The 17,639-nt window shown below is 42.4% G+C and overlaps 1 protein-coding gene across 2 annotated transcripts in view; it reads right to left on the bottom strand.

Annotated features, from left to right (window-relative positions):
* Positions 1–17,639, bottom strand: part of cxxc4 (CXXC finger 4) — a 58,110-nt gene that overhangs the window by 5,917 nt on the left and 34,554 nt on the right. Inside the window, exon 2 of one of the 2 annotated variants that reach the window (XM_078396917.1) lies at positions 3,999–4,095. The exons of the other annotated variant lie outside the window; for it this stretch is intronic. Within the exon in view, the coding sequence (XP_078253043.1) occupies positions 4,039–4,095 (57 nt within the window). The 3' untranslated portion in view covers positions 3,999–4,038. Of the gene's footprint in view, positions 1–3,998; positions 4,096–17,639 lie in introns of those variants that run through there. 2 annotated transcript variants of the gene reach the window in all.

The following is a 17,639-nucleotide window of genomic DNA, read 5'->3' as shown; positions in this document are numbered from 1 at the left end:
ATCCGCTATTGTTCTCAGTCAAATGAATTTTTGATACATAACAAGACCCTCAACAAACATTAGCAAATCTAATAAACACATGATTATATTTATGTTATCTTTATGAATGAATATAATTAAAAATATCCATGAACTATCCCTTCAAATGTCCGTGATGATGGCTGATCTCTGCCACAACTCAGTGCTCAGCTGATGTCAGGATTTACAGGGAGAATTTATTTCCTTCTCCGTGCACACAGCACAGTGATTGTCAGGGGCATGGGGATTTGTCAGCATCACAGGCTTCCTAAAGGCTGACGGAGCGATGGATTGCACTCATGTGGCATTCTGAGCTCCCTCCTCAAACGTTGAGCACTAAATCACTTGGGCCATCAGAACCACAAACTGCCAGCACTCTGGGGGATGGGATTTCTCACAACCAAGGATATATATTTTTTTTTGTTTTCAGGAGCCTGTCACGCGTTAACTGCCATGCTTCACCGAGAGCTGGCAGCATGGGGATAAGGTATCCCCTCCTTCCTTGGCTCCCTGCACCTTTCTGGGCTGCTAGTCAGCGGTGCTTAGTATCAACATATCCAGTCATGCAATCACCAGAAGGTCGGTGGAGAGTGGCACGAGGGGCCTCAAGGGGAGAGTGCAGTGCCTGGTGATCAGGCAATGCCACGCAGCACCATCCAGAGAGGGTCTCATGTTCCCTGTTCCAAAATGTTGTAATTTGAGGTCCCAGCTCTCATGCAAATGTCTCGAGAAGCCCCAGGAGGAAGAATTGAAGACATACGGGGAGAGACAGAGGAGGAGCAGGTCAGGAGGCAGAGGAGGACGACAGGATGTGCTAAAAGGATACGTCTCTTTGCAACTGAAACTCCGACTTCACTACCTGAGCAACCCAACAAAGCGGTAATACCATGGCAACCACGGCACATGTTGATGCTGCATGGGTTTGGGTTAACTAAAGTATCATGGAGCCTGGCTTTGAGTATTTCTAGCAGTATGGTCGACATCGCCACGAGGTTAACACCACCATGGCCGATGTTTAGACTCCAATTTGCAAGCATTTTAAAGTTACATAAGCATCAGGGAACAATCATCCACCCAGCACAGACATCTGGTTTACGCAGCTGCAATTTCTCAACGCTGTGCTGATGGGATCACATTGTAAAGTTGCTTATCTCAGCAAAGAGGCTCACGATCGTGATGCAACACAAGTCTTCAAAGCAATCAAGGCAACAGACTGGAAACTGCACCTGGCTGCATGAACACTACTCTCACCATACAGGAAAAAAATGATAAAAGCAGCACCTGCACGGAGATTGAAATCAGTGGGATTGGCTCTCTGAGCTCAGTTCACATCGGGAAGAAGATTGCCGAGATCAAACATAACAACCGCCTCAGTTACCAAAGCGACATAAATTAGATGCTGGATATCTTAAATAAAGTCACGCAGCAGTTAGGTTATGTCCAAGAAGAGAGTCAAGACTTTCTGTGGGTGAGCTTTTATCACAGTGGCTAAAGGTTGTGACGAAGGGCTTCAACCTGAAATATTTTCACTGTTTCTCTTGCTCCGTCCAGTATTTTCTGTTTTTATTTCAGATTTCCTACATTGGTAGTATTCTATTTTCATGTATATTTACCTGAAAGATTAACTCTGCTTTTCTCGCCGCAGATGCTGCCTGGCCGACCAAGTATTTCCAGCACTTTTGGTTTTCACTTCAATAAGTCCAGTATCATTTTGACAAATGCTGGTATCTGTTCGAGTAAGAAGCACCTAATGTATTGTAACAGTTAAATAAAGAGAGAGATAGGGAGAGAGGGAGAGGGAGAGGGAGAGAGCCTGGAGACAAGAGACTGCAGATTCTGGATTCATGAGCAAAACACAAAGTGCCAGCTAGAGTAACTCCACAGGTCAGATAGCATCTTGGAAGGAAATAGACAGGTGATGTTTTGGGTCTGGACCCTTCTACAGACTGATCTGAAGAAGTCTTCAGTGTTATGAAGGATCCTGACCCGAAATGTTGCTTGTCCATTCCCTCCCCAGATCCTGCCTGACCTGCTGAGTTCTTCCAGCTCTTTGTGCTTTGAGAAAAGAGCCTGTTTCTGGATAACTATCTTTAATGTGAAATCTTTTGCATTTTAAGGCAACTAGTTATCTCGGGCCTGTTCTGTTATTGGTTTATTATTGTCACATGTACCAAGAGGCAGTGAATATAAATTGTACCATACGGGGAGTACAATGTAACCTTATGTGACTACAACAGGTGGTGCAAAAACACAAAACAAATTGCAGAATATTCGTGACAGCTAGAGAGAAATGCAGATTAAAAAACGTGCAAGGGCCACAATAAAATAGATTGTGAGGTCGGGAATACATCCTTAGTTTATGTAAGGTCGGTCAGTAGTCTGATAACAGTGGGGAAGAATCTGGTGGTATGCACATTCAAGTTTTTGTAGTTTCTACTCGGCAGGAGAGGGGAGAGGAGGAAATGACAGAGTGTGAGTGGTCTTTGATTATGTTGGCTGCTTCCTGAAGCAGCGTGAAATGTAGATTGAGTTGATAGTTAGAGGGAGGGGGAAGGGACAGGTTGATTTGTGTGATGGACTGGGCTGTATCAACAACTCGTTGGAATCTCTTGCTGTCATGGCAGGGCAGTTGAAAGCTGCCTTGGCAAGCTGTGAAGCATCCTGGTAGGATGCTTTCTATGGTGCCTCTGTAGCACTTGACAAGAGACATTGGGAGACATGCTGAATTTCCTTAGTCCTTGGCCTAATCTTTGTTATAAGATCGAGCCAATGTTAATTGCCCACACTGTGAGACAGGTCAACATATCTAAACAGAGATAGGAGGTAATGATCAGCCATGACATTAATATATATTGAAATAGGTGTGAGGGATTGAATGGCTTACTCCCAAGTTCTATTCGATCCATAAAAAGGGAGATATGATCGGAGAGAGGGTAAGAAAGGCACAGGTGAGGACTACATACAGCGCCCTCCATAATGTTTGGGACATCGACCCAACATTTATTTATTTGCCTCTGTACTCCACAATTTGAGACTTTTAATAGAAAAAAATCACATGTGGTTAAAGTTCACAATGTCAGATTTTAATAAAGACGATTTTTATACATTTTGGTTTCACCATGTAGAAATTACACCAGTGTTTATACATAGTCCCCCCATTTCAGGGCACCATAATGTTTGGGACGTCATGTAAATGAAAGTAGTCATGTTTAGTATTTTGTTGCATTTTCTTTGCATGCAATGACTGCTTGAAGTCTGTGATTCATGAACATCACCAGTTGTTGGGTGTCTTCTCTGGTGATGCTCTGCCAGGCCTGTATTGCAGCCATCTTTAGCTTATGTTTGTTTTGGGGGCTAGTCCCTTTCAGTTTTCTCTTCAGCATTTTAAAGGCATGCTCCATTGGGTTCAGATCGGGTGATTGACTTGGCCACTCAAGAATTGACCATGTTTTAGCTTTGAAAAACTGCTTTGTTGCTTTAGCAGTATGTTTGGGATCATTGTCTTGCTGTCGAATAAACTGCCGGCCAATGAGTTTTGAGGCATTTGTTTGAACTTGAGCAGATAGGATGTGCCTATACACTTCAGAATTCATTATGCTACCACCATCAGCAGTTGTATCATCAATGAAGATAAGTGAGCCAGCACCTTCAGCAATCAAACATGCCCAGGCCATAACACCCCCACCACCGTTTCACAGATGTGGTGGTATGCTTTGGATCTTGGGCAGTTCCTTCTCTCCTCCATACTTTGCTCTTGCCATCACTCTGACATAAGTTAATCTTCATCTCATCTGTCCACAGACCTTTTTCCAGAACTTTTGTTGCTCTTTTAAGTACTTCTTGGCAAATTGTAACCTGGCCATCCTATTTTTGCAGCTAACCAGTGGTTTGCATCTTGCAGTGTAGCCTCTGTATTTCTGTTCATGAAATCTTCTGCGGACAGTGGTCATTGACAAATCCACACCTGACTCTGAAGAGTATTTCTGATCTGTCGGACAGGTGTTTGGGGACTTTTCTTTATTATAGAGAGAACTCTTCTGTTATCAGCTGCGGAGGTCTTCCTTGGCCTGCCAGTCTCTTTGGAAATATTTAAGAAGTATTTAATGTGGAGAAGATCTGGAGTGAGAGTGCTGATCTTAGTTTAGCACAAAAACCTATAGAAAGAACTCAGCGGGTCAGGCAGCATCTGTGGAGGGAAATGGGCAGACAACGTTATGGGTCAGGACACTTCTTCAGACTGATGGAGTAGAGGGGAGTAGCTGGTAGAAAGAGGTGAGGGAAGTCGGGGGGGGACGGGGGTCTAGACGACGAGTGATAGGTGGATCTAGGTAAGGAGGTTAGAATAACAGACATCTCGGGTGGGGAGAGAAGTGTGAAGACAGTAATCAAGCCTGGAGGTGATAACTGAACAACACAAAATGGTGCAGATATTGGAATCAGATAAGGAAGGTGAGGAATAAAATGTAGGACAAAAGGGTTGGATGGTAGATAGACGAGAAGTGAAGGGGCGAGACAGATAAAAGTGTGGAATTTGGTGAATGGTGGGGGTGGGTGATGAGTGGGTGAAGGAGGTGGAAGAGGGGAAAGAAACTGGGGACGATGGAGGCCAATGGAAAAATAAGTTTGGATGCGGGAGGGTGGGAGCTGGGTCAGTGGATTATTCAGACGAATTGCATTAGCAAAGATTCCACAGATATAATGGGATAAATAGCCTATTTTCTGTGCTATAAACTTCGACCATGGCTCACTGTCCTACAAGAATAATGCCACAAATCCATGAGGAATATTGATAATATCCAAAACAACAGCAAGGCATGTGCCATAAGGAATATAAATGATGTAAAGATTATGAAACACAATATTGTTAGGAGCTTTGCAATCATCTTCTTGGGAATATTACCACTGTAACAACAATGACTCTCGTTCTGTACGAGCTATAAACACTTAACTCTATGGAGCATTGCTAGTATTCCCCAGAGATCACAGGGAAGCTGTGAGGTTTAACAGTGTTAAATAGATACTGATGAAAAAGCAAAGACTGCTCAATTGCTTTGGGATTAAAGTTGCACTTCTGCTGAACTTCTCAAAACTGTCAAGTTCAAATCATTATTATAGATAGATAGGGAAAGCAGAGGCATCTTGGAGCTAAAAGGCTACGATTTACTGCAGCAGGACATTTAGCTGTGTATGCTGTGAGTTAAACATACCTGTACACACTGATGGGTTTTTAAAATGTCTGCATTGCAAATGAGAGTTGATAGCATTTCAGTGAGGAATCTGAGTGAACATGGTAACCTACCTTTCCTAATCAGATTAAAAGAATCTAAAATAAAGCGCATGGACCAAAAAAGAAAAGTAAATGAGAGTAAATAAATTCAAGGCTAAATCAGATACAGTAAGAGAGAAAGCGATGGCAGCATTGTTTAGTGCCTTTCACAATCTTAGGACATCCCAAAGCACTTGAAATCCAAGGACATGCAGAGGTTTTGTTTAAAGCGCAGCAGCCAAACTGAACTCAGCAACTAACAAATGGTTTCGGTGCTGTTGATGGAAGATAAATATCAACCATTGTCCCCAGATAACTCGCTAGCTCCTCAAAATATTTTCATGGACATTATTTAACAGAATAAAAGAAAGATTGTTATCAGCAAGCAGAGAAGGAAAAAAGTAAGTTTTGCAGTAAACTCTGGAACACAAGAAAACGGTAGCAGTAGATCGCTCTGCCCCTCAAGCCTGCACTGTCGTTCATCGTGACCATGGCTGATCTGTGCTGGCCTTGCATACTCATCTGTACAGAATCCCCATAACACTCAATCCCTCGATCTCTCAAATATTTGTCTGTCTCCAACTTAAATATGTCTAATGATCCAGCCTCCAGCACCCTCAGTGGCAGAGAATTCCAGACCCTCACCACCATCCGAGAGAAGAAATTTCCAAACGACTTAGTTTTAAATCACTCATCCTTTATATTTTAGCTATTTCCCCTTGTTCATGACCTTCCCATGAGTTGCAACATCTCAACATTTACCCAAACAAGACCCCTTAGGATCCTACATGTTTCAGAACGGTCACGTCTCATTCGACTACAAGAAATATATACCCAAATTGTCTAGCCTCTCTCGATAGAACAACCCTTACATCCTGATGTACCTCCATTGGACTGTCTCCAATGCTCCAATATCCATTTTGAGGTGGAGAGATCAAAACAATGCATAGTTTTCCAGGTGTGGAGTCGCCAACTGTACAATGTAGGGAGACCTCCGCATTTTTAAACTCCAACTCCTATGTAATAAAGCCCAGAATCCCATTTGCATTCTTAACTACTTGTTGGACTTGTCTGCTAACTTTTTGTAATTCATGAACTACAATAGTTAGATCCTTCTGATCTTTTCTTACTTTTAGTCACGCTCCATTTAGGTAATAATCCACCTTTTCATTTCTTTTATCGAAGAGCATGACCTCACACGTTCCCACATTAAACTCCAATTTGCCAGGTTTCTGCCCAATCACTCCATCTATCTACATCGCATTTCGGAATCACAGTGCCCTCAACACAACGGGTGCTTCTACCTATTTTCATATCATCAGCAGATGGGAAACCTCATATTTTGTTTCTGCCACGGGATCATTAATGTAAATAGTAAATAATTAAGGGCAAAGAACTGAACCTTGGGGTACTCTACTAGTTACATCCTATCAGTCTGAAAAATAACAATTTATTCCAGCTCTTTAGTTTTTATGTGACAGTCAGTTTTCAGTCCATATTAACACACTTTCTCCAGTACAATGGGCTCTGAATTCCTGCACCAGCCACTGATGTGGCACCGTGCCAAAGGTCCTTTGGAAACCCAAGTACACAGCATCAATGGGTTCCTCTTTACCAACACTCCCTGTCATATTCTCAAAGAATTCAAGCAGCTTTGTCAAACACGATTTATCTTTCATAAAAAACACTTTGACTAGGTTTAATTATGTTCATGGTTCACCAGAGACTTCAGATGCTGGAATCTTGAGCAAAAATGAAAGTGTTGGAGGAAATGAATCTAAAGAAAGGTCCCAATACAAAACACTGTTGATCTACTCACTTGTCTCTGAGCTTATGTTCCCAGTCCACTCAGTAACTTCTCCCATATACCATTGTAATTGTCCTTGTTTAAGTTGAAGACAGTGGTTATGGCCCAGTTCACTCTCAAACTGAATGTGGAATGCTATGATATTGTGGTCATCTCCTCTGAGGGAATCTTTAACCACAAGGTCTCTCATTAATTGTTCCTCTTTACACATGAACATAGCTACAATAGCCTGTTCCCAAGTGGGTTCTGATATATACTGCTCCGAGAATAAATCCCTCCACAAATTATTCTTCTGCAATACCCTAGCCAGTTTGGTTCATCCGATATGTAGGTCAAAATCCCTCATGATAATCACAGTACTCTTCAAACATACCCTAAATAGTTCCCCACTTATGCTCTCTCCTACCATGAGGTCACAGTTTGGGGATGTATAGATTAATCTCACCCATGTTTTCTTCCCCCTGCTACCAAACTGACACCCCATCAGTAACCAATGCCTCTGCATTATAACTCTGCACTCCTCTGGCATCTTCCTTGATTCACAGCATTGCCCCATCTCCTTTCCTTTTAGGCCTGTTCATTGCATACCCTGGAATATTGAGCATCTAGTTCTGGGCATTCTTCAGGCAAGTCTCATACTTGTATGTTGGTATCTGTGCCATCAATTCACCAATCATATTCCAAAAGTCACCTACATTCAAATAAATAAAGTGAAGCTTTGTTTTTTTTCACTGACACTGAATTTCTCTGTGTTATATACTTTTGTTTACATTTTTTGCCCCAGTCCATCACATTTTGCCCCAGTCCATCCCCTTCTGTATCTGTGCCACCATCTTCTAATTTCCTCTTTAGTTATTAAACAATCTGTTCCTGGAGCCCCCCACGACCCCCCCCCCCTCTCCCTCCCTAGATTCTAGTGTAGATCCCCATTTATGTAATTCACTAAGATACTGTTCCCAGCAGAACTTGGGTGAAGTCCATCCCATCAGCACAATTCTTCCCTTCCCCAATATCCTACCATTTCTTCCACACCATGCCTTGAATCTCTTATCCTATATACTTTTTGCCAATTTACATGTGGCTCAAGTAATAATCTGGATCTTTATCACTTTTGTGATTCTGCTGTTTAAACCTCATAATCCCTCAGCAGAACCCGCTTCCTCATTTTACCCATGTCATTGGTGCTTATACGGATGACAGTGTGGATCTTCCTACTCCTCTCCAAGTTCTTCTCCAGTCGAGAATCGCAAACAGAACAACACAACTATCAGGACTCTTCAATATTACTGTAGAAAACAGTGTCTGTTCTCCTAACTTTGCTATTCGCCATGACCACCACGTTTCCCTTCTCAGCCCCTGTATGAATTTGTCCTTGTGCCATCGACTGTTGCATTTTCTGCAGTCTCCATCATCTAACTAGATGAGTGGTGTACGTGACAAAAGGTTAGACATGAAGAGGAGGCAAAAGAGTGTTGGATATGCAAAGAAGAGAGGAATAGGTAGGGTTAATGCACAGCGTCTTTTACTCAAGAGTAGGGGAATAAAGAGCTAGAAGACAAAGGATTAGATGAGGGAGGAATGATTTAATAGGAACCCGAGGGGTAACGTTTTCACACAGAGGGTGGTGGGTGTATGGAATGAGTTGCCAGAGGGTGTAGTTGAATCGGGTACTATAACAACATTTAAAAGATATTTGAACAGATACATGCATTGGAAAGGGTTAAAGGGACATGGTTTAAATGTTGGCACGTGGGGCTAACGTAGACGAGGCACCTTGGAAGGCATAGACAAGTTAGGGCGAAGGGTTTATTTCCGAGAAGGGGTGAAATATAAAACTGGAGGGACGGATGTGGGTGGAAAGGGATAGGGGAAAGAGAAAGAGAGAGGAATAAAAGAGACATTTGGGATTGATTTAGATTTAGATTAATTATTTTTTAGATTTAGAAATACAGCGCGGAAACAGGCCCTTCGGCCCACCGAGTCCGCACCGCCCAGCGATCCCCACACCTTAACACTATCCTACACACACTCGAGACAATTTTTACATTTACCCAGTCAATTAACCTACATACCTCTACGTCTTTGGAGTGTGGGATGAAACCGAAGATCTCGGAGAAAACCCACGCAGGTCACGGGGAGAACGTACAAACTCCGTACAGACGGCGCCCGTATTCAGGATTGAACCTGAGTCTCTGGCGCTGCATTCGCTGTAAGGCAGCAACTCTACCGCTGCGCCACCGTGCCGCCGGAGATGAAAGATGAGTGTATGGAGGAGGGGAAAGGAGCTGGACAACTAGGGTGATGAATGTGTGTACACTGGGGTGTGGGGAGTGGGCAGGGGAAAAGGAGGTGACATAGGATAGATATTACTTGAAATAGGAGAATTTGGAGTTCATGACTTTGGCTTTAGGTGGAATATAAGGCACTGTTCTTCCGAGGTCAATTCCTATTATTGGGAGACGAGCGTAAAATCTACATTGGCATAAAATGCAGTGCTGGTCTGTCATTGGCGATACATTTTGGATGAGAAGCTGAATCAGTCTGCTTCTCCAGTTATTGTGGCAGCCTAGAAGATCGATGGCAATACATTAAAACAATGACTATACTACAAAACTACTTCAATAACTATAAAGTGCTTTGGGATTAGCCGAAAGACACCATAAAAGTGTAAGTTCTTTCGTTTGCATATATTTGGTTGGCAAAGATCCAGCTTTGTCATCCTGAGAAAATAGCAGCATCTGTAGTACTTCCCCTCATCAGGAGCGTGCTCACTGTTACACCAATAAAGACATTTCTCCTCAATTCTTTACTCCCTCTTTGAAAATTGAAGAACGTTGCCACTGACGTCTCAACAGAGGAAACTGTCCTTATTAAAGTCCTTCATGGTTTTAAAAAGCTCTGCTGAATGACCTCAAATTTCTCTAGTCCAGTATTTCAGTTTCCTTTATCATCGTTACTTTTTTTCACATCTTTTATTCATTTGTTCTATATCACCGTCTATATTTCATTTCCCTTTCCCCTGACTCTCAGTCGGAAGAAGGGTTTCGACCCGAAACGTCACCTATTCCTTTTCTCCAGAGATGTTGTCTGACCCACTGAGTTCTCCAGCTTTTTGTGTCTAGCCTCTTCAATACACATCAGTCAGTTGTAATATTACCCGAAAGTCATTGATCAGTGTAAACCCATAAAGATCAGTCTGTATTTTTGTAAAATAATGTAGGTTAATTAGAGCCCAACAGTGCTAAGTGTAATTGGTATATATTTATGACATACACAGATATGTATGTGCAATATGGATAAAGAACTACATGAACAAGGTGCACATGTCCTGGCAGCTTTGTGTCTCTTCGTGCTTCTTCATATCTTTAATATGAGGATGAATGGACATCCCATGAAGCACTAAAACTGTGACTCTACATCAAGGAGGAAAACTTTATGTGAGCAGACAGCGTTAGTGACCACAGGAGTGGTCTGAGTGTTGGTCTTTCTGCAAAATAATGTAGGTTAATTAATGTGGGCATGGAAGAGAATACTGGCCAAACCTTTCATGAGAAGGGGGAACAGTATTGTTTGAGAGGCTCCTGGGTGTATACACTGGGTAAAGATTATTATAAATAACTTTTGAGGGGATGCTGCAATCTGCACAATACAGCCAGGGAATGACCCAGAAATGATAAAGGACAATACACTTCCAAATCACGATACCATTGTGAGTTGAAAGCAGGATTTGCATGTGTTAAGGCCCTGTCACAGTTACGCATTTTTTAAGGCGACTGTCATAGTCGTAGCAGGTCGCCGAAAAACCGGCGACTGGACCCCCCCTGCGACAATGTCTACGACAAGCTACAACAACCTACCACCTAGTCGACGTCAAGCTGCGGCAAGCTACCGAAAACCGGCGACCCACTTGTCGCAAGTAGAACGTCCACCTACGACTGCACCTACGACAACCTACGACGACATCTACCACCAGAGGCGACAACCTACGACAACTGAAATCAACCTACGTCCACCCGCGACAAGCTATGACAAGCTATGACACTGAAGACAACTGAACACAATTCATGTTTCACCCACTTTCCCTATAAAAGGGGGTGCATGGTAGAGTTTCCAATCATTCTGCATCATGACTATTTGAAAGTGATGCCATGAGAAACTACTCTGAAATACAATAATGTAGCGACCATAGAGAATGGTCCGGGTCGTCGAACCCTCAGATTGGCCAGCAAGGTCACGTGTGAGCGCGACCGTAGGGATTGGTCCAGAGAGCGACATCGCTGATTGGCCAGCGTTGTCATGTGCGCTTTTGGCGCCCGAAATGTTTAGTTCGGCGAAGTCTTCGAAGAAGACAGTAAGTTTTTGATGGTTGTCCTTTACCTTGTTGTTTAACTTTGTATTCGAATATTGCGGCTGCAATAAACTTCTTCTACAACCAACAAGTTTTCGGACTCGCCATAATAACTTCATACATCAATTTTCCGTCAAAATGTCAAGAATTTCCTTTATTGATATTCAAACAACATTTTTTAAGAGGTTGACAAGAGCATACAACAGTGCATACAAAAATATTGTATTATGCTTGAATAAATTTCAATAAACTTCAAACTTTAAAATTCAAACTTTAATCAGAATACAAGTGCAAAAACATATAAAACCTAACATAATTTAGGGACACATTACACTGATGGATGATCAGATCAAGTCCACACTTGGAATTCGCCAAAGTCAGCACTGGCGACAACCTACATCACCTGGTGACAACCTGGCGACAACCTACATCACCTGGCGACAACCTGGCGACAACCTACATCACCTGGCGACAACCTGGCGACAACCTACGACAGCGCCCACGTCAGGAGACGTCAAGCTACGCTCATTGGCGTCAAACCAACAGTCGCCGAAAATTTTCAAGCCTTCACAAAATCCAGCGGCGACCAGAAAAACGCTACGACTCTTTGGAGACTACTCACGGCCATGCCCACGACACCCCGGCGACCGTGTGGCGACAGCCTAGTGGCCTGTAGTCACATTTAAAAAATCGCCGGACTGGGACAGGGGCTTTACGGTTCACCTGAACTTTCAACCCTTCTCATTCAGAAGCTACAAGTTTGGGAGCAGGAAAACGTTCCCAGATTGTTTCTGACCATTTCAAAGATTTTTTTAAATTTTGTCTCAGCATTATTACAGAGTGGTACACAATTAGGAAGTTCTCCTTGTTGATTGAAAGCTTCATTATTACATAGGTCCTTTTGCATGTCGGTTACAATTAAATGAAGATAAATTAACACGGGAGCGTCCCAATTAATTTATTTAATTTGTCTGGTGACATTGCTCAAGAGTTTCTGGAAGTTATTTGGCCTGATAATTGCAGTATCATTGGATGGAATTTCTTCATGGAAGAAAGTAAAGTGGGGGAAATGCAGAGGCTTAAGAAGGAAATTTTGGAGTTTAAAACAAATGGGTAAAAAACAAATGAGGGCTGTGGCAAATGGTGCACCGAGTGGAGCTGCTGCATTGCAGGTCTATTGACCTATATGCAATGCTGACCTCTGGTGCTGTCTATGAGGAGTTTGCATGTTCTCCCTATGAATGCAGAGCTATCCTTCGTGTGGCTATGATAAATTGTCCTTGGTCTGTAGATGAATAGTAGAATTTGGTGGGATGTGTGGCGGGGAGGTAGCATGTGGATGGGAATAAAATTTGAGTTAATGTAAAATAGGTGCTAGATGGTCACTGTGGGCTTGATGAGCCAAAGGGCCATACTCTATGTTGTATCTTGTTATAAAACTATGTGCCAGGCAGCTGATGTCATGGCTGTTAGTGACAGTGCAACTACCACTAAATATGAAAGAGCTCAGAAACTGGGAAATCTGAGATATCTAGAGCTAGAGTTTATAAAGATAAGGAAGTTGACTAAATATAACAATTGGAATTAATGATGAAAATTTAAAAATCCTGACAGTAAGCCAAAGAGCACAGGGCTCCCATGATTGTTTAAGGTCAGCTGAAATATTAGTCATCAACACATTTACCCTCAAAGGACCAAAAGATCACACCAACGCCTCTACTTCCTTAGAAGGCTTAGGAAGTTCGGCATGTCCCTTACAATTCTCACCAACTTCTACAGATGCACCATAGAAAGCATTTTATCAGGATCCATAACAGCTTAGTTTGGGAACAGCTGCATCCAAGACTGTGAGAAATTGCAGCGAATTGTGGATGCAGCCCAGACCATCACACAAACCAACCTCCTTTCCATTGACTCAATTTATACCTCACGCTGCCTCGGCAAGGCCAGCAGTCTAATCAAGGACAAGGCCACTCCCTCTTTTCCCCTCTCCCATCAGGCAAAAGGTATACATGTGAAAACGCACACCTCCAGATTCAGAGACAGTTTCTTCCAGCTGTTATCAGGCAACTGAATCATCCTTGCACATCCAGAGAGCGATCCTGGACGACTACCTACCTCAATGGTGAACCTCGGACTATCCTAGATTGGACTTTGCTGGTTTTACCTTGTACTATATGTTATTCTCTTATCATTATACATTGTAAATGGCTTGATTTCTACTGACAGGATAGCATGCGAAAGCTTTTCACTGTACCTCGGTACACGTGACAATAAACTAAACAAAAAAAATTTAAAACTAATTTATCCAGAAAAGCAAACCATTTAAAAAGGAAAACAATTTCTGTCAGCACAAATTATTTTATATTTTCATAAAGAGAAAATCAGGTACTCAGAATCATTTAAACCTTTTCTCAACTCAGAAAACCCCAGAACTCAATTTATTCAGGTAATTATGATATCCTACAGATATTTATACATATTGAAATATTTTGTAGCCAAACAAGGCAATTATTTGTGCACAACAATGAGGTTAAGATGATTGGATGATTCTATGGCTCTCCCAGGTTCTGCCACCATCTTGAGCTGCAGAATTTAATGTCTCGTTTGAAAGGCAGCGTCTCCCTCTTCACTTGAAATCTCAAATTCACAGTGCGTCTTGTACCCACCACCCGGGACTCTGAAGCAAGAGTGGGAACAACAGAGCTAGTCTGATGTTACTAAAGCACAAACACTCTTTCTATGCTTCTGCCCTTCCAGGTCCCCATGAGACTAAACATGGCAGTGCAGCAGTCTCATGCAGAAAGATTATTCTTCAATGCACTGATACTCTGGACACATCTTCCTGTGCTGGATTTTCAGCGTTCTTCCATCAACAGTCTGCTTTAAAACAACACCGTTATCGACCTCCCTTGCTGTGTGATGGGCACCTACCTTTTGCACAGAACCCTTGCTTCATTAAAATGTAGAAATTCTGAAGTAGTTAAGGCGATTGTCAGAACTGTGAGCAGTTGCCTGATAGGTATGACATTAGCCACATTTTGTGTTCTTTTCTCTGTAGTGACTTTGCTACTACTGTTCCGTAAATTGGGGAAAATTTAATTTGTGCAGTAGGTGAAAAGTCATAAACCTGCTCATAACTAAAAGGATGCTGTGCTGTTATTATGCAGCTTTTGTGTTTTGGAAAATTCCAGTTAATGCACCTGTCCTTTTCTGATATGCACAGAAAACGGGTGAGGTTTCCGATAATCCACCTTTCCCCGTGACCTGCGTGGGTTTACTCCGAGATCTTCGGTTTCCTCCCACACTCCAAAGACGTACAGGTATGTAGGTTAATTGGCTGGGTAAATGTAAAAATTGTCCCTAGTGGGTGTAGGATAATGTTAATGTATGGGGATCACTGGGCGGGATCACTGGGCGGCACGGACTTGGAGGGCCGAAAAGGCCTGTTTCCGGCTGTATGTATATGATATGATATGATATGAACATGCAGAGAGGAGATCATTTCCTTTGGCAGGTAACCAAAGCTATAGGATAAATGCCAAATAAATTCCTTTACTGATGATAGGTGGCTGCTCTGTGGGTTGGCCATCTGTCAACATGACACAATGGAAATCTGCCTCTCTCGATATTCAACAAATTGATGAGAAGACACTGCCTGCATTTAAATAAGGCGCAAGATTCAAAATACCCCAGGCTCTCTCTACTTGCTGCTGATCCACCTGCCTGAGCTGCGGCAGTCCTTCTGGGAAGGTAATGCTGTTGGGTAGGGTATAAAATACAGACTCAAGGACGATGAAAGATTGGCAGCATACATCCAAGTCAAGTCGGTGGGCAACTTGGAAGGGAACCTGCATGCGGTGGCTCCTTCATTAGTTTGCTGCTCGTATCATTCTTAGTGGTAGCGGTTGTGGGTTTTAGCAGTACTCAGAGTAATTGCAGTGAGTTTTGTAGACTGTACATGTTACGGCCATAATGGGCCAGTGGTGAGAGGATGATGGTGGATGGGTGCCTATCCAACGGACTATCCCCTCTTAGATGGTGTTGAGCTTCTTGGATACTGTAGGAGCTGCACTCATCCAAGGGCCCGGCAGGGAGACTGGAGTGATCAGATCTCAAACAATGAAGAGATGGAGAACAGGAAGGAAACAGAGAGCTTAGTAACATGGTGACAAGACAACACAACTCTCTCAATGTCTGCAATGTGAAGGAGCTGATTACGGACTTCAGGAAGTGAGATAAGGGATGATCTTATAGAGGTATACAAGATCACGAGGGGAATAGGTAGTGTATATCCATCTAGTTTTTTACTGGGAGTCGAGAGGCAAAGGACATAAGTTTAAGATGAGAGGGGAAGAATTTAATAGGATAACTTTTTCACATGTTTTCTTTGGTGGATATATACAATGAACTGCCAGAGAAGGTAGTTGAGGCAGGTACTCCAGCAACATTTAAAAGATTTTTGGACAGGTACACAGATAGGAAAGATTTGAAGAGCTGCCTCAGGAAAGTAGCCATCATAATCAACGAGCGTTTACAGCATGGTTATTTCCTCTTCTCCCTTCTCCCGTCAGACAGAAGATACAAAAGCTTGAAATCTCATACCACCAGATTCAGGGACAACTTTACCGGTCTATTGAATGGCCCTCTCATACGTTAAAAGTGTATTCCCAACCTGCCAACCTCTCTCATTGCAGCCCTTGTGCTTTTTAAAACTTTCTCTGCAACAGTAACGCTGCTATGCTGCAACACTATATTCTGCACTCTGACATTTTTTTCTTTGCACTACCCGAGTTAATCCAGTACTTTGCCTTTATAATGCATCTGCAGTTCCTAGTTTCTCTACAGTATGGTTTAACTGGATTGCACGTAAACAAAAGTTTTTCACTATATCTCAGTACACGTGACAATCATAAAACAACACCAATATCAACCAGGTAGAACAGGGGTTCCCAACCCTTTTCGTCCCGTTTACACCTGGCAACTTTTCGAAAGTAAATTTGCCCCACCCTGTTTTGTTCAGTAATTTGAGTTTACACTTCTACCATAATAAAGCAACCGACAAAGGAAAATTTTAAAATATTGTTTTCAACATTGATATTTTGTTCAAATTTACCCCCTGGGTAGGTGAAATTTACCCCCTGGGGGTAAATTTACCCCAGGTTGGGAACTCGAGGTAGAGAGTATTCCATCACAATATTCTTGTCCGCCTTATTTACGGTGGATTGAGTTTAAGGCGACAGACGGTGAGTTATTTGCCACAGTTTACTCATTGTTCTTACAGCCTGTATTTATGTGCCTGGTTAAACTGAATTTCAGTCAATGGAGATTCCAGGATGTTGATACAGGGGAACACAAGGCATTGACAGTGACTGATACAAATAACTTATGCTTGAGATACTCATTGCCTGGCACTCGTTGCTTGAATATTACTTGCCATTTGTCAACCCATAACCGAATGATTTCAAGATGCTCACGTTGGAATGTGCACGGTAATGAAAAATAAATTAGGACTTTAGCTGACAGTTGTGAAAGAAGTGAATTATTGGTAGTCTCTTACAAGTTTAAAGAACACTCGGAACCATTGTCACTATAATAGTCTGCATTTACAGAGCATCTTCAATATACAATAAGCATCCTGAGAACCCTCACACAAGTATTATCAATCGAAAATGGACACAAGCTAAAAAATGAAGATGAGCGAGATAATACAGCCAACCTTTTCCTCTGTTTATGTTGTACGGCAGACGAGTCTACTTTGTTCATCTTAAAATGGGGTTTAAATTTATCATTGTAATATGCCAAATGTTGTGACAATCAAGAACTGTGGCTTCCCGGACAGGAGCCTTTGCTCTGCAGGCGCACACACAAAAGAGACTTTTTAACTGGAATGCAAAGGGTTACTCTACAGGATTCCAAGCTTCAGAGCTTCGTGCAGCATGAATGCATTCTGGGAATTTGGGAGCAGGGTCAATGCACTTGATGTGGAACAATTTTCAGGCTGTCATTTCAGCTTTATATGCTCAATTACACCATCTCAGCTGACTGTGACATAGCCCATACCTGCAACTGTTCACTGCAGATAAAGGTACAAAAGATCCAAGAGGTCTGACCTTTTTAATTAACACCAGTCAAACTAATTACATATAAATAGGTATCTGCCATGGCTTTCTTTATCTCAATGCTTCTTACATTTGCCA

Source organism: Rhinoraja longicauda, chromosome 3 (genome assembly GCF_053455715.1).
Source record: "Rhinoraja longicauda isolate Sanriku21f chromosome 3, sRhiLon1.1, whole genome shotgun sequence".
Classification (NCBI taxonomy): Eukaryota; Metazoa; Chordata; class Chondrichthyes; order Rajiformes; family Arhynchobatidae; genus Rhinoraja; species Rhinoraja longicauda.
This window is presented reverse-complemented; position numbering and strand designations above follow the sequence as displayed.